Here is an 18941-nt window from a genome sequence, read left to right as displayed (position 1 = left end):
CAGGGGCCTAGTGCCACAGGGGGCTAGGGAGGGAGGTGCATCCAGTGCATGGGGGACAGATTCTAAGTGAGGGGACTGGTAGCTGGGGCACAGTCCCTGGATGGGGAGGTTGATGTTGTGGGGCAGTCCTTGGGAGGGCTGGGTACATGGAAGGCAGTCCCTGGGTGAGGGACTGGATGCTGAAGGGGGCAATCCCTGGGGGTGGCATTCTGCCCTGGACAGGCCACCCTGTCTGCAGGGCAGGCACGTGTGCCAGCCCAGTGTTGGAGGAGCGGGGGTCTGGATGCTGGGGTGGACAGTCCCACGGGAGTTGGGTGCGTGGGGACTGGGTGTATGGCAGGCAGTCCCTGGCTGGGAGGGGCGCCCCGCACCGGGCAGGGCTCCTTATCGTTGCAGGCAGGCTCCGCAGCTGTGCTCTCCAGGTGCTCAACCGCGCCGCCAGCAGCACTATGGAAGTGATGGTGGCAATACACCATCCCATGCCACCCTTACAGTAAATTAATTAATTTTAACAGTTAACGTTTTGACTTATTTTGCTAATTAAAAATGCTCTCGGTTTCCAGTGTTGAAATGAAAGGTACTGTACTGATTTGAATCATATTGCTGTCCTATAACAAATACTAAGCCTTTTTTTTTTTTTTTTTTTTTTGGTAGATCTTGTGTGGATGCAGCCCACATAACACAATAGTAACTAGGTTGAGAACCACTGTGTTAGACATTAAGTGCAACAGTTTCCACCTAAAATACAAATTAAACTACACTTAGAAAGTTGGGTCTTCTGTTTCACTATGCCAACATAAATGTGATATGACTAGATGAAGAAAACAAACTAGTATTATAGAAAATTACCTGAACAGAAGAGCATCATCTGCAAGAAATTTCGGTAGGTTAGAATCTCGTAAAGCCCTTATTAATACCACTTCCTCATTCAGATCTGGGTTCTCTCTTTTTAGTGACCTGAATTTTAATAAAAAGCAAACAAGATGTCTCAGTTTCACTCAATCTATTTTTATACCGACTATTATTCATGGGTACTGTAGGTGAACTTGTGTAAATAATCTCTCACAAAAGGACTCCCTAAGAATTCTAGTACATTTCACTTACACTGTCCAGATAAAATTTTGTGTTAACTCAAAAATCCACTTATTATATCTGAACTCCAACTTTTGACTACTCACCATGTTTCTATTATTTATTCCTCAGAATTCAGTAATACTGGCTAAGATTGTTTCCAGACTCCAATCACATCACCAACAGAAATTAGTGTATCCAGAAATACTACTGCGAGTTCCATGCAAGCTTGTTACTTATCTTCAGAGATTACTAATAGGGTTTGGTTTTGGGTTTGGGGGTTTTTTTTGGACCTCTAAATGTGTCTTCCTTTTAGAATGTAGAAAAAAGTGTAGAGCTTTTGAAATTCATATGTTTAATAAGCCATTTTCAGATATTTCTGATGAAGACAGTCAGAATGTATGCAATAATACATATACTGCCTTATGCTCCCAGGCTACATTGTCCCTATAACCAAGTAATTTCTCTATTTTCATGTATTACACTAATGTATAAATGTATTGTGTAAAAATCATGCAGTGATCATCCACATTTCATTTACAATAGTGGTAATTACAGAAGGAATCTTTCTTAACACAAACATGATTTAAAACATAAAAACTGTTAATATTTCTAAGTATATAAAATTATATTCATACTAATGTTATAGCTCACACAGAATGAGGATACTTACCCAGCCATGACTAATACAGATTTGACTGCTCTCATTCCAAAGTCATAATGGTCTTGTTGAGAAAGCTGCTCGCTACAAAGTTTGTACATTTGAGTCATCTTCCTTGCAAGAATTTTACTAGATTCAAATCCTTCAGAATACAGAATCACCTAACGTAAACAAGATATGTCTACATTTTTTATTAAATACTGGAATTTTTTATTTCTAGGGACTCAGTGCTGCTCTCACATTGTCTTCAACTGGCACTGAATGTATGCATATTAATATATGTATTAGAGATATTATAATTTTGCGTTAATTTATTTTAACTATAGTTTTTTACAAACACTCTCGGGTATGCAGTCTTCTCCTGTCTACAGGAAATAAAGCATTAAATCAGTTTACTTTGGGAAAATATTAAGGGCTAGATCTGCAAGCCTTACAGTGGTGAGAATTTACTAATAGATCCATTTACTTTAATGGGAATACTTGTGTGAGTAAATACTCACCAGTGCAGGGAAGGGTTGCACAGTCTAGCCCTAAAGGACCAAAAGACTCACACTTAAGACTATGTAATAAAGTATAGCAAATATTTTAAATTACGGACTTATATTTCTGAGAGACATTAGACATAATATATTTCATGTCCAAACAGAAGAATGCTGTGTGGGATTAACTAAGTGGATTTATGAAGAAACTCCAACTTTCCCGGAAATAGTTTACAAAGAGATCTATGCACAAGCATAACTTCATTAATGGCATATTTGAGAAGACTCCAGGGAGATCGAGAATAGACAGAGACTTATGATAATATTGTGGTTCATTGCTATTAAACAGTAACACTGCCCTCAAATAAACACTTGCAACATGTTTATCATACATATTATAGATTAAGGACAAAAGGGATCATTGTGATTATCTAGTCTGACATCCTGCATACCAGAGGTCATATGACAATCCCTATATTTACAGGTACCTCAGCAATCAAGGCATAATTTGGAACCATCATTGAAAAGGGTCTGAAGAGAGCTTTTAGATTGTCAGGTAGCTCTGTTCGTCCAGCATAGCCAGGATTCATTGTGATGAATGCCACACAGGTCATAACCAACTTTATTTCACGTCCCTCAAACATAAATCGAGAGAGCTGTTTAAAAGAAAATGAAATGTCAATATACTTTATACTAAATTTCTACAAAATATAAAATCACACATTCTTTTTTAAAAAATTAGGACTTTTTTTTAAAAGGGACAGATTACAGACAGTGAATTGTGATTTGCATTTATATCTGAGTGTGAATACACTTGGATAATGCATTTTTCTTTCTAAGCTTTTGAAAAACCAAATGTAACTACTGGCTTCACACCTGGTTTTAAATGTGAAACAAATAGAAATAAATATGAAATTCTCATGAGTACAGCAGAAAGCTTTGTGGAATTTCTGGTTATAAAGCGGGGCTTTTCCACAAACAGTTGGCTCTGTTAACAGAGGAAGACACCTCTGAGGTTCCACATGTCTAGAATTAGGATTTGCTGGTTTAGGATCCTTCAGTATTGGACATTTTGTTTTCAGTTCAGACACTGAGGACAGTACCTTCAGTGGGATCTGAGGCTGCTTTTTATTTCCTGAGGGACTAATGACCAATGCAGGCCTCTCAGTTCTCACTGAACCAGCAGTTATGGAACCAGAGATTTAATCCCCAGAGCCTCCTGAACTAGAAAGGCTTGAAGCTGGCTCTGATGCTCCTTGAGAGATCCTGGGGTGAAGTTGCTGCTGATCATGCACCATGAAGGAGAGTGTTCTTTCCCCAGCTAAGCCAGACACCTCCTACGGGCATCTGAAGAGGAGAATTCAGCAGAGCAAGAGGCACATCTCCTAAATCCTGACCTCTTCCCCTTTGGATCCATCGTAGGATCCATGAGCCCACACTGAGGTGTTGGAACTAATAACAATGAATAAAAGAAACAGTTTCCACACATAAAATAAACAAAGCTAGAATTTCTAACAGTAATCTAACCAACTGAAAATGCTGACAGAGGCACTGAGTTTTTTAAGAGGTTGGATCAGTCTGGGGAGATTCCTGGTCCTCTGCTGTTAGATAAGTGGTGACCAGGAACATTTTGTGAGACGGAGCCCCCTCCTTCTCTACTAAGAATTCCAAGACATTGGGGGCACAATGCCTCACTGCTTGTTGCTTTAGAACACAGTGACCTGATTGTCCATCTGAATCAGGACGACCTGATGCGAAATCAGGTTTCTGAAAGTCTTCAGTGCATAGTGAACCTGACCTTAGGAACTGAAGATCTGCACTCTGTGGAGGAAGGCTGAATAAGAATAAAAGATAAAAGCCAGCCCTCAAAAAGGAGAGCTGAGATGAAGCAGAGGTGGATCGTGTTTATCTTCCTGCTTCCTGGAAAGTGGAGTAATAATGCCATTGGATGCTTTCTGTGTAGGACAGAATCCATGGAGAGGTACAATAAAGTGCTTTGTGATCTCTCTAAATGAAAAGCCCGATGGGTCAAACCTACAGCCCATTTACCTGGCCTTTGCCTTAGCTCTAGGTAGGGAAGTTAAACAGTGAGGGGTTGGAGGCCTTTCTAATTGGGGGTAGGATGCGAGGAAAGCCACAAAGACCCCCATCACATCCATCAGCTTCAGGGCTGCAATATCATCCATGATCTGCTATGCAGCCCCAACACAGTGGGGTTACAACAATGGATTCAGGTAGATGAAAATCAACAGCCCTCTCCATGCTTCTTCCCCATATTCTCTCCTCTGCAGGCCTGCTGTGGGGGCCACTGTGAAGGTGTGGTCTCTATGCTCTGCCCCACCCCACACATCAAATCACGCCGGGTGCACAGCTCTTGTTTGAGCCAGAAGATTTAGCCCTGTAGATATGTAAGATGTTATAAGCCATTATATCTTTCAACAACAGTTGTGACTAAGTTTCCAAATGTGTAGCAGACTCCTAGTTTTGGAATCCATCACCAATGTGAACAATTGATCTCTCCCAATTTTACTAATTTCTTCTGGAATTTCAAAATCTCCATTAATGGTAGGTCACCTCAAGATCTACTCTTTTCCACTGTGAATAAATCCAACTCCCCTAATACTTCTACATAATTCAGAATGGAGCCAGGCATTATCTTAGTTGCTGTGTACATACATATCCTTCATTTGGTATGATGACACATGGAGGGACCACAGACTGGAATGTTCGGAAATGGAATTAAAGTTAAATAATAATTTATCAGACTCTTTAGAGAGGAGCTTAAAAATGGCAGAAGGCAAGAATGTTTAACATTCTGTGACTAAGAAGTGTGCATGAAAGAAAAGTACTTACAAACGCTAAATTAGGCAAGAAATTAGATGGATTTGTTTTATAGAATTCAACTGAAATTAATCTGATGGTCTCTATTGGGCACTGAAATTAAGTGAAAATAGTGTAAGTGTTACAGGTCAGAATTAACATCCACAGAGTTGTGCTGGGAAAAGCTTTTGAACAATAATCCACTTTAATAAACACTAAAAAATAAAGATTTAACTACATTTTCCTGAAAAATAAGAATCTGAAGAATCTAAAAGTTTAATACCCAAACATTAAATAAAATTGATAATGGAGGACCACTCCTGTTGTCATATGAGTTGGTGATTTTAATTCAACATCAGGAAATATGCCATCACAGACCCAATTCTGTAAACAGTGACTATTGTGTATCTTTTCTCCAGTATGTAATCCCACTGACTTCAATGGGTCTACATGCAAGAGTAAAGATATGCACAGTAGCAAGTCTTTGCTGGGTCAGGCCCATAGTTGGCATTGTTTAGCACCCTTGCTGGAAATCTCATAATAAAGGATAAGGACTGACTGGACGTGGAGAATGGAGACTCAACTACCCTCGGACCCTTACAAGTGACCTCACTAGGTCAGGGTTATGACACACTTTTGGAGAAGCTTATATTGCTGCAGTCTGTGTTGTACCTATACTGTGGTTAAATAAAGAATTTAAGATCTCAGTGTCTTCACTAACAGGACATTCATTAAAAATGTACATAAAACACTATGTCTGTTTTAATATCTAATAAAAAAAGATATTACCTTTGCAGCTTTAGCATTCCTAATAGTAATCAGCTGCTGAGCAATCACAGACAGAACTTCAATATCAATTCGGTTAAATTCATCAAAGCAGCACCATGCTCCAGACTGGGCCAAACCACTGAAGAATCGTCCCATCATCTGAAATCATAGCACAGTCTTAGCTTAACACTGCACTGACATGTCTCAAGTTCTTCAAAAGCTATGAAGCTAGTTAATCCAGTTTGAGAGAAATGGAGAGGAAGAAGAAATGTCACTTTGTGGAAGAAAGAAAAACTGGCTTATTTATACAGTGTACAGCACCATACGGGCCCCCATTCTGAGTGGAACATGCATCCAGACCACTGAATGAGGCAGGGGTACTGGGAACAAACAGCATGTTATTCTGTAATTAAAGATGCATATGCACAAGGCGCAGAATAGAATGTTTATAGTAAAACCCTGGAATGATTCCAATCAATTTGTAAGCCATATTTTTATGCATACTTGCTTTTGATCAGCTTTAGGTAGTAAAGCACTTCAAGATACTTTCATCAAGTGGGCTAATTTCAAACTAAAAAAAATAAAGACGATTAAGGAGAAAAGAGAGAGAGACAGAGAGAAAAGAGGCACTACAACAGGGGTTCTCAATCCTTTAAATAGAAGAGAAAAAGAAAATTGGGCCTTGGAAGTAGAAATAAATGTCAAGGGAAAGCTGACATCAGAGAGTATCTGCACCAGATCTGACCATAGGAGAATTATACCCCCATGGGAAAAGAAAATAGAATCTCTTAAAAAACTATTTTGTTGCCACATGTTGTATATTAAAATGCTTTCTTAGAAAAATTTCATTATTACAATTAATAGTATGAAAAAAGTCCATGTTCTCTAAAAAGATGTCACATGATTTGTGAAATCCAAAACCTTCCCTGAACTCTGTTCTACACGGTTTTCTTATAAAATTAGTACAATCAAATCAGCTCATAATTGAGAATTTAAATGCTGAACTACAAAATTCTCAGTAAAAGTGCCCAGATTTGCAATCCCAGTTCCATCCCTTTACACTGCTCAGTAGGTACACGGGAACATGATCTGGCCACTGCTGAGAATTTCCACAGCAGAAAGAAAAGGAGGACTTGTGGCACCTTAGAGACTAACAAATTTATTTGAGCGTATGCTTTCGTGAGCTACAGCTCACTTGATCGGATGCATTCAGTGGAAAATACATTGGGGAGATTTATATACACAGAGAACATGAAACAATGTGTGTTACCATACAATAGCTCACCTTACCTGATCACTCTCGTTACAGTGTGTATGGTAACACCCATTGTTTCATGTTCTCTGTGTATATAACTCTCCCCACTGTATTTTCCACTGAATGCATCCAATGAAGTGAGCTGTAGCTCACGAAAGCTTACGCTCAAATAAATTTGTTAGTCTCTAAGGTGCCACAGTCCTCCTTTTCTTTTTGTGGATACAGACTAACACGGCTGCTACTCTGAAACCTGTCACAGCAGAAAGGAATTCCAAAAGGGTGTAAAACTGGTGGAGCCAGCTCCTACACCAGCCTAGTCAACCTGTTACAGGGGCTTGTGAGGGGAGGCAGTGGGTGTGATAAGGCAAATGGGTAGGGAGGGGATGGAGTGGAGTCCACTCCCCTATGGCAAGTGTCAGCTAGTGAATGGTCCCTTAGGGAACCATAGGTAGCTGTCATGTTAGAACAGGTTTATGTCAGGACCAGGGCTGGGGCAGTATGATACCACCAGCCCCTACAAACTGAGTGCATCTTGGCAAAAAAGAGAATCTAGCCCAAGATAAGATTTTTAAATGCAGTTCAAAAGAATAGGGAAACTTGTTATTATGGACAAATCTTCCAAAAACCTGCCTTTTTAAACATCCAAAATGCTTGCAGCCGATGCGTTTCTATATCTATATAGTTCTACTTTCTTAAAAACTTCCCTGACTTCCTCACTCTTTCCAAATGATAATTAAGATTTTTTTTGTTAATTTTAATGTGTCATTTCTTTTTTTCTTTTCATCAACCTCCCCTCTCCTTTCTCATATCACCCTCCCCTCTCCTTTCTCATAACGCAAAGAGAAAATTCTGTGGTAGGGCAAAATTACAGCACCGTTTCTATGGGGAGATTCTATAAAGGCCGGGCACATTGATCCTCTTTATACTGTAGTATAGCTAAACAAAAGGAAGACTGGCTTAGTGATTAAGACACATGACTACAAATCCAAGAGCTCTGGTTTCTACTCCCAGCTCTACTGTTCATTTCTTATGTGACTGTAGACATGTAACTTCACAGGGACAAATGGAGCATTGAGTTTTGTCTGTGCAATCCCACTGACTGCATTGAGATTGCTCATATTAATACATTTACTTCTCATACCTTGTAATCCAAACCATCAGAGCAGTTAAACACAACACACTGGATGGCAAGTGCTTTGGCAAGGTCTTTAGTAGTCTCTGTTTTACCAGTTCCAGCAGGTCCAGCAGGAGCTCCACCTAGGTCAAGCTGCAAAGCTCCCATAAGGCAAAGGTAGCAGCGATCCTGATGAGATTCATATAGTATTGTTACATATGGAAGAGTAGGTATTTGCCAAAGCTTCTGCTACTTTTCACTTTTTCTGATTTGTTTTAAACACTTCATAAGCCTGCTGACATATTTACAAATACTCTATGTATAAGGTGATAGCAAATAGTATGGAGCAGATCCTTACTTGGAGCTCCCCATGGAGCTATGACAATTTACACCATCTGAAGATCTGCTCTAATATATTTAAATCAGCACAAACTGTCCAACATACACCATTAAAAAGTATAGCTCAGTATATTAGCATATAGTGGGATAAATTCTTAAGTCCTCATTCTGGTAAACACCCATTGCCCAACTTTATTACATTCCTTATTGCACACGAGCCTGATTTTCCCATATGTCAGTTTGGATGGTTCACTGCAGCCAAAAACTCAGTTCAAAGCCTGTCCATAAATATTCCTGAATTTTCCATGTAATAGAAAACGCCAAGATATGTTGAATACTGGCTGAATTAGACACCTTTGCATAGGTATAGATGAACATCTTGAGTCTTTTCACCAAAGGTATAACTGGTAATAGTAACAGGCTGTTATCTTCCAGTGCACTTTAGTTTTATTTTGCTGCAAAGAGGTAACACTATGAAAGACCATAAGCCCCTGTTTTGTACAGTGCTACATGTCAATCCCATACTAAAAGATTTCTAAATATCAACTACCTATCTACGGGTTATTCACTACTAATACTTCTAACTTCCAGCTACATAATGATAAAGAGTATAAGTAAATACATACAGTCAATGGGGTTATCACCAATCTTGGACATGCTCCTAGGTATTCATAACCATAAGTATACTGGGATAAAGCCATCCTAGCAACACAGTTATCCAGATCAAGATCCCAATAATAACGTAGTTGTCTTTGCCATTCAAAATTGTCAACAGTGTCCACCTACAGAGATAATACACAATGCATTTTTGAATAATGTGATTCAAAGCAGTTAACTTGGATATTTTTGTACAAAGTGCTATTTTGGAAAAAACAATTGCTTTACCTTTTCTGCTACAAGTTCACTAACAATATCTCTTGCATGTACATCAATAGTTATCAACGCTGTTATAATATTTCTGTGTAATTTTGGAAGAATACCACGGACTAATCCAGCCAGTGCATTTAACCTCTATAAATGAATAAATAAAGTGTTAAAATATTTTCTCAGTGCACTGAAAATATCAGAACTTTAAAAATAGGTGGTCAGCTCTTCAGCAGGTTCAAATTAGCACAGCTCCAGGATATGTCTATAACTAATATATGAAAGTTTAAGAAATAAAATTGCACACTTCTGGAGATATTGTGCTTATTTAGAATATAGTTGTTTTACATCTGAGGGTCATTAAAATAAAGCTTGCATTCATTTTTTCCCATTTTTGACTGCTTTCAAACAGTTCTCAATACAGATAAGAAAAAATATGTATAAACTTAGCAACTCTAAGACCAACTAAAGTATATAAAATTATTTAAGATATAACAGAAAATCAAACAGACTGGTGACATGGAAGCTGACTACCATATTTCCCAAATATCAGCTCCATTGGGGAGCCAAATATTATCAAACACCAACTTGAAAGTATTGGCACTTAGCATTTGACCACTACACACTGCAACCTCTACCCACTGTGGCTAAACCTCACAGAAAAAGCCCTATGCAAAGCCCCCTGAATCATACTCTGAGCCCCACTCACACACCCACTCACATGGCCAAAAGACCATTTTTGAGCAATGTTGGCAGAGATGAGCACTCACAATTCCCTCAAAGCCATCATTCCATAGAAGCAGTGTATAAATACTCATTCCCTTAAGCCATCCCTCAGTTCTTCTGCCTCCAGAAGCCTTCTTTGGAGATGGGCTCCAAAGCAGAGTTAATGATGAAGGGTCAGTGAGGCTCGATGGAGGCAATGCAGTTGGAGAAAAAGTTACTGTTTACAAGATTCTCCTTCATGATCTTGCTTCTGTAAAGCTCTATTGCAGGATGCTAGCTAGTACTGACCTCCCCGCGATAGTGGCCTGAGGAATCTGGCAAGTTTAACAGTGATTGCAGCACAGCATTTCTAAAACCAGCATCTGCTCTTGATGTCATGTCGAGCAAACAGTGACTTGTGAAGACATGAACAAACTTCCATGCAGCAAGCCCTACCAATTTCAGCTGAAGCCACAATCTCTATACTTGACCCTAAGACTACTATTCCCCTGGTGGAGTAAGCCCTGAGGTGGCTCAGGCACGTGAACATCAGCTGGTTCACAACATGACTGGATACACAGACTTAGCCACTTAGCAGAATTTTACTTTCTTTTTAAAAATTAATTCAAAACTAATTTTCAAGCATGGCACAACAAAATGTTAAATTCATTTGATGCCAAAACTCACATCAAAATTTATTTTTTCAAAGTCATTTAAAGCTTGTAAGTGATCATGATCTTCCCCTTCTAAGCACTGAGTCAGATCACAGCACCACATGAGCTGAGAAACAGTCAGGACAACCTGTAGAAAGGAAACACAAAAATACCATTGATACATCTTAAAGAAGTTGGCAGAGTAGGAACTCAGATACAATAATGATGGGGTCACATAAATAAGCACTGCCGTGATCCTGCAAGCATGCACGGGCTTAAATTGGACAACTCATGGGCTTAAAACTAAGCATATGTTTAGATGTTTGCAGGAACAAGCCCAAAGTAAGTGGATAGATGTGATATACCAGGGTGCTATGCAGACCAGTGGAGGGCTGTGTCATCCCTGTCCTGCAACCTTGGGTGCCTTACAATGCCTTGCTGAAGTAGCTCCCTCCTGGACCACTCACAAACAGCCATCCAGCATGCAAGCCACACCCAGAGTGTCTGTGTGTAACTAGGGTTACGCTCTGGCTTTTACCAGCCTGGGTTATACTGCAGGGTGACCCCAACATGCTCCCAATCCTGGATTTTCCCCAAGGACAGTCCAAACATATTAAGTCCATTATTCCTTTAAGGGAAGAAATACACAACTGCTTATTACTTTAGAGTTGCCCAGACACTGTAAGTTAAACACACTGGATTAGACAAAATAATAAAACAAGTTTATTAACTACAAAGAGATTTTAAGTAAGTAGAAATAAAGAGGCATAAAAATAAAAAATGGTTACAAGAAAATAAAGATAAAACACTTTCTAGTGCCTAATTTAATGAACTATATTAGATTTAAACAAAGTTTTTCACCACATGCTTCTAGTAGCAATACTGACAAAACTCATGGAGTCAGGACCCCTCCCAAAGAGTCCAATGGCTGTTTCCTTTGTCTTCTCAGGTGCAGAGAATGAGGTGGGCAGGGATACAGAAAAGCGTGTCTTGGGGTGTTTGCCCCTTCATTTTATAGTTTTTTAGTCCCTCTTTGAAAATCATTTCCAGCTGAGAACCAAGAGACAGGAAGTTTGCTAGAGGAAGGATGTTCCCTGTGTGGCTTTTTCACCTGTGCACGCTTTCCTTATTTTCTCCCTTCCCCCTTTCTGCTTGATGACTCTGTTTATTGCTTAAACACAAATTAAGACAAGCATATTCTCCTTTTTCAAGTCAGGTATGTTTGACCAGTTTGGTGCTTCGTGACTCTGAACATGGGTTTTTAATGTCATACAGGGAAACTTATAACTTTAGGCATAAAGCTGCCAGACACATTTTATCATGCTAATACTGATCAGCAAGTTATAAGTCTTCAAATGGTTCCTCATAAGGCACACCTTGTACAAACGTTATTGCAACAGCATGTAGGCTGTGAACACAGGGGTGTATTCTATCACAGTAGGCAAGAAAGATCACACAAAAATTAGTGTGGCTTACCTGAGATGGGTGTCCAGCAACAACCCATTCCATTCTCACTCTGGTTTGATAATCAGCAATAGCAGCTTTAGTCAGGCGTCTAAGAGAAGCGAACATGGCTTCTTCTACTTTACTAAGCCAGTCTTCTACATTTCCTCTGGCCTTAAGTCCCTTCCCTAAGCCAACCTACAAACAAATGCTGTATTAACCATGGAGGTACTATTTCCTCTGAGTTTATACGTTCATACTGCAGGTGTTTTCTAGGGTCATTGATGGCACAGCAAAAAAATACTAGGCCTGATTCACCAGTGTATTACTCCACAGGTCAGGAAGCCAAAGGCTTAAATTGCAGCAAGGGCGGTTAAGGTTGGACATTAGAAAAACGTCCTAACTGTCAGGGTGGCTAAACACTGGAATACATTGCCTAGGGAGGTTGTGGAATCTCCATCATTGGAGATTTTTAAGAGCAGGTTAGACAAACACCTGTCAGGGATGGTCTAGATAATACTTAGTCCTGCCATGAGTGCAAGGGACTGGACTAGATGACCTCTCGAGGTCCCTTCCAATCCTGTGATTCTATCATTTTTATGCAAGTGTAACACCACTGAAATCTAAGGAACTGTAGCCTTATAAACCTGATGTAATGCAGTGATGGATCTGGCCTATTCTGTATTTTATTCATATATAACAGTTGTGTTTCTAACTTTTTCCTTTCAAGTACTGTATATATGGAAAATATATATTGACTGGAAACAGAGAGAAAGAGTAATAAAAATATTTACTTACCCTCTCTCCCTCGGGTGACAACATTGCTAAAATATCATTAGTAAAAACCTTTTCTTCTCCCTCAGATGGAGTCATCATGGCAAACTCTAGTTTAGCAATTGAATCAAAGCATTTTCTTAAATGAGGCTGAACTGCTTGAGGATTGCGAGTCTGGGCCAAGATTTCCAGGAGTTCATCGTTCGATAAAAAGTAAAACCTGTTTGATAAACAAAAGTACTTTAGATGCAATATATTTTACAGAAAAATTTAAAAAAAACATTCTCATGTTAGCTAAAACTAGTACAATTTGGAAGAATTTTATAGTATAACTAAAGATTCTTGCCTTTTGTATTAGTAGCACACAGTATAACATTAAATCAAATATATGCCTTCGATTGATGTCAATCAGCAGATTGCACGGATTGTTTGCAATGACTTTTTACTAACCTGGGGAAGATAACTCGCTTGGACTCCAAATAAGCCTCTAGGCATTTTTGAATTTGATCAAGTAGCCCATTGTTATTCTGAAAAGTCTCTAAGAGGCCTATTAAGAGAAAAAAGATTACTTGAGAAAACAGAGTATTGAGAATGAAAAAACAAAAGAGAAAACACTGTGATTAAAAATGCAAGGAAAAACTCCACTTTTTATAAGCTATGGCTGAAACCCTTTCACCAGATAAAACTAAATATTGTTATGTGTTAATAACTTCAGTGCACATTTTTGGGCTTGCAAAGAATTCACCTATGAAACCAGGGAACATATTCAATTACTGCTTCACCCACTGAACTCGTTTTAATTTAATCCTACATGGGCAAAATTCCTATCCCTCACATGAAGCCTGAGTAAACAAACAGAGGATTCTGCCCAAGGCTTAGAGGTGGAAGAACTCATCCTTCACAACACAGTCAGGGCACTGGACAGCCATCCAGCTGCTCCTTGGCTGCTACTCCAACCACTGGGCTGTAATAGTGGATATGAGCTGTCCAGGCACAGGGATGTGCGCCATTTTATGGCTCCAGTGCGCCTTGCCCCTCATCCTTCTGTATCACCCTGGAAAAAGCCAAGATAGAGCAGTACTCAGTGGTGAATATGAGAGATCCCCTGCCTGCGGCTTGGAGGACTTGTGCAGGAAAATACTTCATAAAATAAAGCAAGTGTCCATTTTGTTTCTTAAAATATTGTATATGCTGTAGACTATGAAGAATTTCAATGGACAGAAAGTGATTCAAACAACCAAAGAAGTCTAAAACCCAGTAAAAAGGTCCTAACATTCTACAGATAAAGTGGATTCTACAGGAATGCAGCAGCAGAAAGCTGAATGTTTTGACTGCTGCAAATTTTACTGTAATCCAAAATGAACTCTTCTACCCTGGCAAATGAAAGAGTTAGTGTCCAGTGCCACTTAGTACCTGGATCTTAATGCTTAATATGGAAAACCTTGAGTATGATTTTCCATTGCCCTGCACCTTCTGAGGTCATTGACACCAATTCAAAGTGAGTTTTAAATAGTATATAATCAGAATGGTAATGATTTCACCCACCGTGCACTTCACTCCTGCGTGCATTTGCAGGATCAAGCCCTTCAGGAAGAGTTAGATTAGTGAAGTAGGGGAGAGATGGAAAGATGAGTGTAACACGGTGGCTTGCGACAAGGATCACCTGGTTCTGCTATAAAGAGCAACAGGAAGCTGAGTGGAGGATGCTCAGGGAGATCAGAGGTTGCTGGGAGTCACTGGGCTCTAACAGAAAGACTTGGGACTCACAGTATCTCTACACTTAAAATGCTACAGTGGCACAGCTGGACCGCTGCAGCTGCACTGCCGTAATGCTTCAGTGTAGACACTACCTATGCCAATGGGAGTAGGCAATCCACCTCCCCGAGAAGCAGTAGCTAGATTGACAGAAGACAGTGCTATCTGCACCGGGGGTTAGGTCGGCTTAGCTACACCACTCATGGGTGTGGATTTTTCACATCCCTGAGCAACACAGTTAAGCCAACTTAATTGTCTAGTGGTGATCATGCCAGAGACTATAGGCAGGAAAGGGCTGGGAGGACCCTGATAAGAGGTTAAATGCATGGAATTGAGGCAATTTTATTTTGAACTCTTTTGTGGGTAAAACCAGACCTCAAGGAGGGTAGTACTGGATGGAAAGAGAGACTCTTACAAAAGTAAGAAAAGACTCCAGCCAGGTATGATTGAAAGTGGCCTGCCAAGGCAGAGAAGAGCTGCAAAGAACAGACTTGGGGAAGGAGAGAAGCCTCCGGACTGATTTTTTGCTTTCTGCTTTATGTCAGTAAACTAGACTTGGATGCAGGAGCATTATTGGACAAAAAAGCCTGTATGCAGTTTATTTAAGGAGCCCTTTGAAAGGGGAAACTGAGGCAATGGGCTGTGTGCAGAGCTTCCTTGAAGCCATCAGGGTGTGGTTGGGAGGTGGAAAGGCCACTTGATGACAGTGAGGGAAACTGATTGATAGAAAGACACAAAATATAGGGGAATAGGGAGAGAACATAATATAGAGAAAGGTTGCAAGGAGAGAAAGTAAAAAGGAGACAGGACCCTGAAAACAATAATGGAAGATATACATTATGAGTGGGAAGAGAAGAGAAAGCACAGTGAAACTAGGGAGAGACTGCATAAAGAGAGCAAATGAGCTATAGCAAGTTACATTTTGAATATATATTAAACAGAAAGTTGATTGACAACATAATGCAATTAAATGCAGTACATAGTAAACAGGACACAACTGTCTTATTCCTTTACTGTCTTATTCCTTGTTACTTTACGCTGCACGGGGAGTGGCCGTGGGGTGGAGCAGTACAGATATTTTTCATCCTACTAACAGACATAAATGTTAGCCTAGTAAGTGCTGAATAAGGATTAACATCACCTACAATGGCTTATACATTGATTGGGATAATACACCATTATTTTATACCAGGCTGAGTAGCAGCACGAAGAGCATTTGGCAGACGATTAACTTTTCTCATTATTTCCTTCCAGGACTTATCCACCTGTAAGAACATCTTTGCCTCTCCAGGTAGCTGCCTCTGTATATCAGGAGCACTAAAAATACTTTCTAAGTAAAGCCAGTTTCTCTGACATGTCAACCATTCTTCCTAGAAAAAAAGGAAAACTTGAGCAATTAGTCCCCATCCTTACAAAGGAGAACTATTGAAATACAGTCTGAATTTTCAAATTGAGAAGCAGAAGAAAATCCACAAATATTAAACATGAATCCTCCACAATATTTCAGATATCCACCCTTAGACTGCCAAAACTTCAATATTCATGACACAATTTTAGCCCTTTGGCTCAACTATCAGACATTTGATGAGACAGTGTGCACTTTGCCCCCCACTCCCCAAAGATCTCCTAAGATAATTTTCTATATGGCAAATTGTATGGTCATGAAGAACGTACATTTCCAATGCACTCACCAAGTAAACTCTATTTGATAACACGCTAGGCTGCTTTGAAAAATCTAACAAATTTTCTTGGATATTTGTTCGTCAGATTCGCTCTTAAACTGTGATTTTTTTTAAAGGGGAAAATAAAGGATAAAATATATGCTGCTTGAGAAGAACTTTTATTTTATGACATGGAAAAGACTGCAAGAGACTGACTTGGCCACCACCAAACAAAGGCTTAACTGCAGGTCTGCTGCCTTCTTCCCTTGCATGAGGATTAACAAGATGGTGCTGGATATGGCAGGCCAGTCAGGTTTTCCAGCAGCACAAAGATGTCATACTATGAGGTGGTATCTACACAAGGCTTTTTTTTGCCCTAAACTTCCTCCTGTGGCTACTACTCTGGCAGCTCCACTGGAGGTAGCAACATCAGAAGTGCTTGTGTAAGCAGAACTCCAGGCTGCCAGCATTTTCAGCACCATGTTCCCTAACCCTGCTCAGAGTAGGTCTACACAGCACCAGTAGCTATTGGTGCCACGTCTACACTGCTGCTGCTATCAGTGGAGTTGCAATGGTGGTAGCAACAGTGAGAAATTATAGAGAAATAAGCCTCAGGCTCTGTTCATTGTCAACCCAGCCTCTTTGCACCGGCTAGGCTGGCACAAAGGGGACATAGGACAGGCACAATCCCACTTCCAGGTGATGCTGGCCTCTGGGGATATGTCTGCACTGCAATTAGACCCTGTGGCTGGACCATGCAAGCTGACTTGGGATCGCAGCGCTCAGGCTAAGGGGCTGTTGAATTGCAGTGTAGACATTCAGACTCAGGCTGCAGCCCGAGCTCTGGGACCCTGCTACCTTGCCTGTACATGAGCATGCTTAGGACCTCTTATTTTCTCCTGTTGCAAAAAACTCCCCCAGCTCTGACCAGCGCTGTGTGAGCCTCTCCCAGTGCCACGTCTGCAGAGGAAGAAAGCTGTCCAGTGGTGCTTCTCTTTCTAATATTAATGTTTTACTGTTGCTAAATTTTAAAATCACACATACACATTTTCTTTAGTTTTAATATTTTGAATAATTTCCCATTTCAATTTAGGTCCACATGCTTCAAGTGTTATTTAGGCCAACTGGGCCTTGTATATTGATCCTCAGTTGATCATCTGCAGTATTTCAGTGCAGAACCCTTCCTCTACCCATAACATTAGCCCTGTCTACCCCACAGCTGATGAATTGGCCCACTATATTTCCTCAATTACATGTACCCAACCCAGAATCACTCCCAGCTATTACACTTTCTGCAAGAAGTGCCTCACGTCAAGAACTCAGAGCTGACCTTGTCATCCCCACTCCAGCAGCAAGGCACCAGCTACCCCACTTCGCAAGAGGCTTGGACCTTGCCTCCCATAGGCTGCCGGACCCACCCTCCACCCACTCCACTGGAGAGATCACTGGAGAGATCTGATACCACCCTACTGAAAGCTCTTACTATGCACCCTAGCTTCTCTCTGCTTGCAGCCAACACGCACTTCCAATTTGCAGAGGCCATTCACTTGCCAGTTAGATAACATTCCCAGGGTGAAAGTTAAACAAATATAAGCTCATTATTTGAACTGTGTAAGTCGCTCACATCTTCTGAATGATGGTTTCCCAACAAATATAAGATCAAAGAGGACTTTGTGACATCACCTTGTAAAATTAGGTTAAAAAAAAACCAAAAACTCCTTTCAGCAATTTCAGCATATTCGGTATTTTAAAATAAACTAGAACTCCACCACTTTGCCCTTTATTTGAGACTCAAGCTAAGTCCTAAGAAGCTGTTTTGTTGTTTGCTACTCACCAATGTTTGACTAAATAAGGAGAGCTGCTTTTGCCATTCATCAACACGTGCTTTGAGGGGGCCCACATATCGTGAGGAGGCTATAGTGGATACATTAATAGTACTATCATCAAGAAGAACCTTAAATAAGAAGTACACAGTCTGTCAGTTACTGTCTAGGGACCTGATTCTCCACTAGCGATGATCAAAATAAAATAGATGAAGGTATGTTATTTCACTACAATTAGGGTGACCAGACAGCAAGTGTGAAAAATCGGGACGGGGGTGGGAGGTAATAGGAGTCAATATATGAAAAAGACGCCAAAATCGGGACTGTCCCTATAAAATTGGGATATCTGGTCACCCTAACTACAATACAAATGGTTTGTTGCCTAAAGTTTTAGTTGAATCAAACTTCGGCTGAATTAAGTGTATGTTATAATTTCATAACATATTTTCTAAATCACAGAAATTAGGCCCTGATCCTGCAAATGGCTCTGCACAGATAGACCCAAGCGCCTGCAAAAAGGGTACACCGCATGAAGACAGTTGCAGGAGAGGGGCTCTAGATAGGTTTTACGCAGTCATCCAGCTGATATTACTTCTTCTAGTTCTAATGTTTGATATTAACCAAAGTATCTACAATTTATTAAGATAATTATATATTGTAATAGATACTGCAATTGTTAACTTTGGAGAACTGAATGTTGATGAAAAATTAGAAACTCTCTTGAGAAAAAATTTTGTTATTAAATGGATAAGCAAA

The 18941-nt window shown here is 40.1% G+C and overlaps 1 protein-coding gene across 1 annotated transcript in view; it reads right to left on the bottom strand.

The window, feature by feature from the left end:
* DNAH6 (dynein axonemal heavy chain 6) overlaps positions 1-18941 on the bottom strand; it is a 187537-nt gene that overhangs the window by 132853 nt on the left and 35743 nt on the right. The window contains exons 21-33 of the mRNA XM_043547288.1: positions 18197-18316; positions 15891-16071; positions 13397-13493; positions 12971-13166; positions 12206-12370; positions 10764-10877; positions 9393-9518; positions 9134-9289; positions 8196-8357; positions 5821-5958; positions 2700-2867; positions 1745-1893; positions 850-957 (exon numbers count right to left, since the gene is read on the bottom strand). Coding sequence (XP_043403223.1) covers positions 850-957; positions 1745-1893; positions 2700-2867; positions 5821-5958; positions 8196-8357; positions 9134-9289; positions 9393-9518; positions 10764-10877; positions 12206-12370; positions 12971-13166; positions 13397-13493; positions 15891-16071; positions 18197-18316 — 1880 coding nt within the window. The remainder of the gene's footprint in view (positions 1-849; positions 958-1744; positions 1894-2699; positions 2868-5820; positions 5959-8195; positions 8358-9133; positions 9290-9392; positions 9519-10763; positions 10878-12205; positions 12371-12970; positions 13167-13396; positions 13494-15890; positions 16072-18196; positions 18317-18941) is intronic.

This window comes from Chelonia mydas, chromosome 5, assembly GCF_015237465.2.
Source record: "Chelonia mydas isolate rCheMyd1 chromosome 5, rCheMyd1.pri.v2, whole genome shotgun sequence".
NCBI lineage: Eukaryota > Metazoa > Chordata > Testudines > Cheloniidae > Chelonia > Chelonia mydas.
Note: the sequence above shows the minus strand (reverse complement) of the source record. Positions and strands in the feature narration are given on the sequence as shown.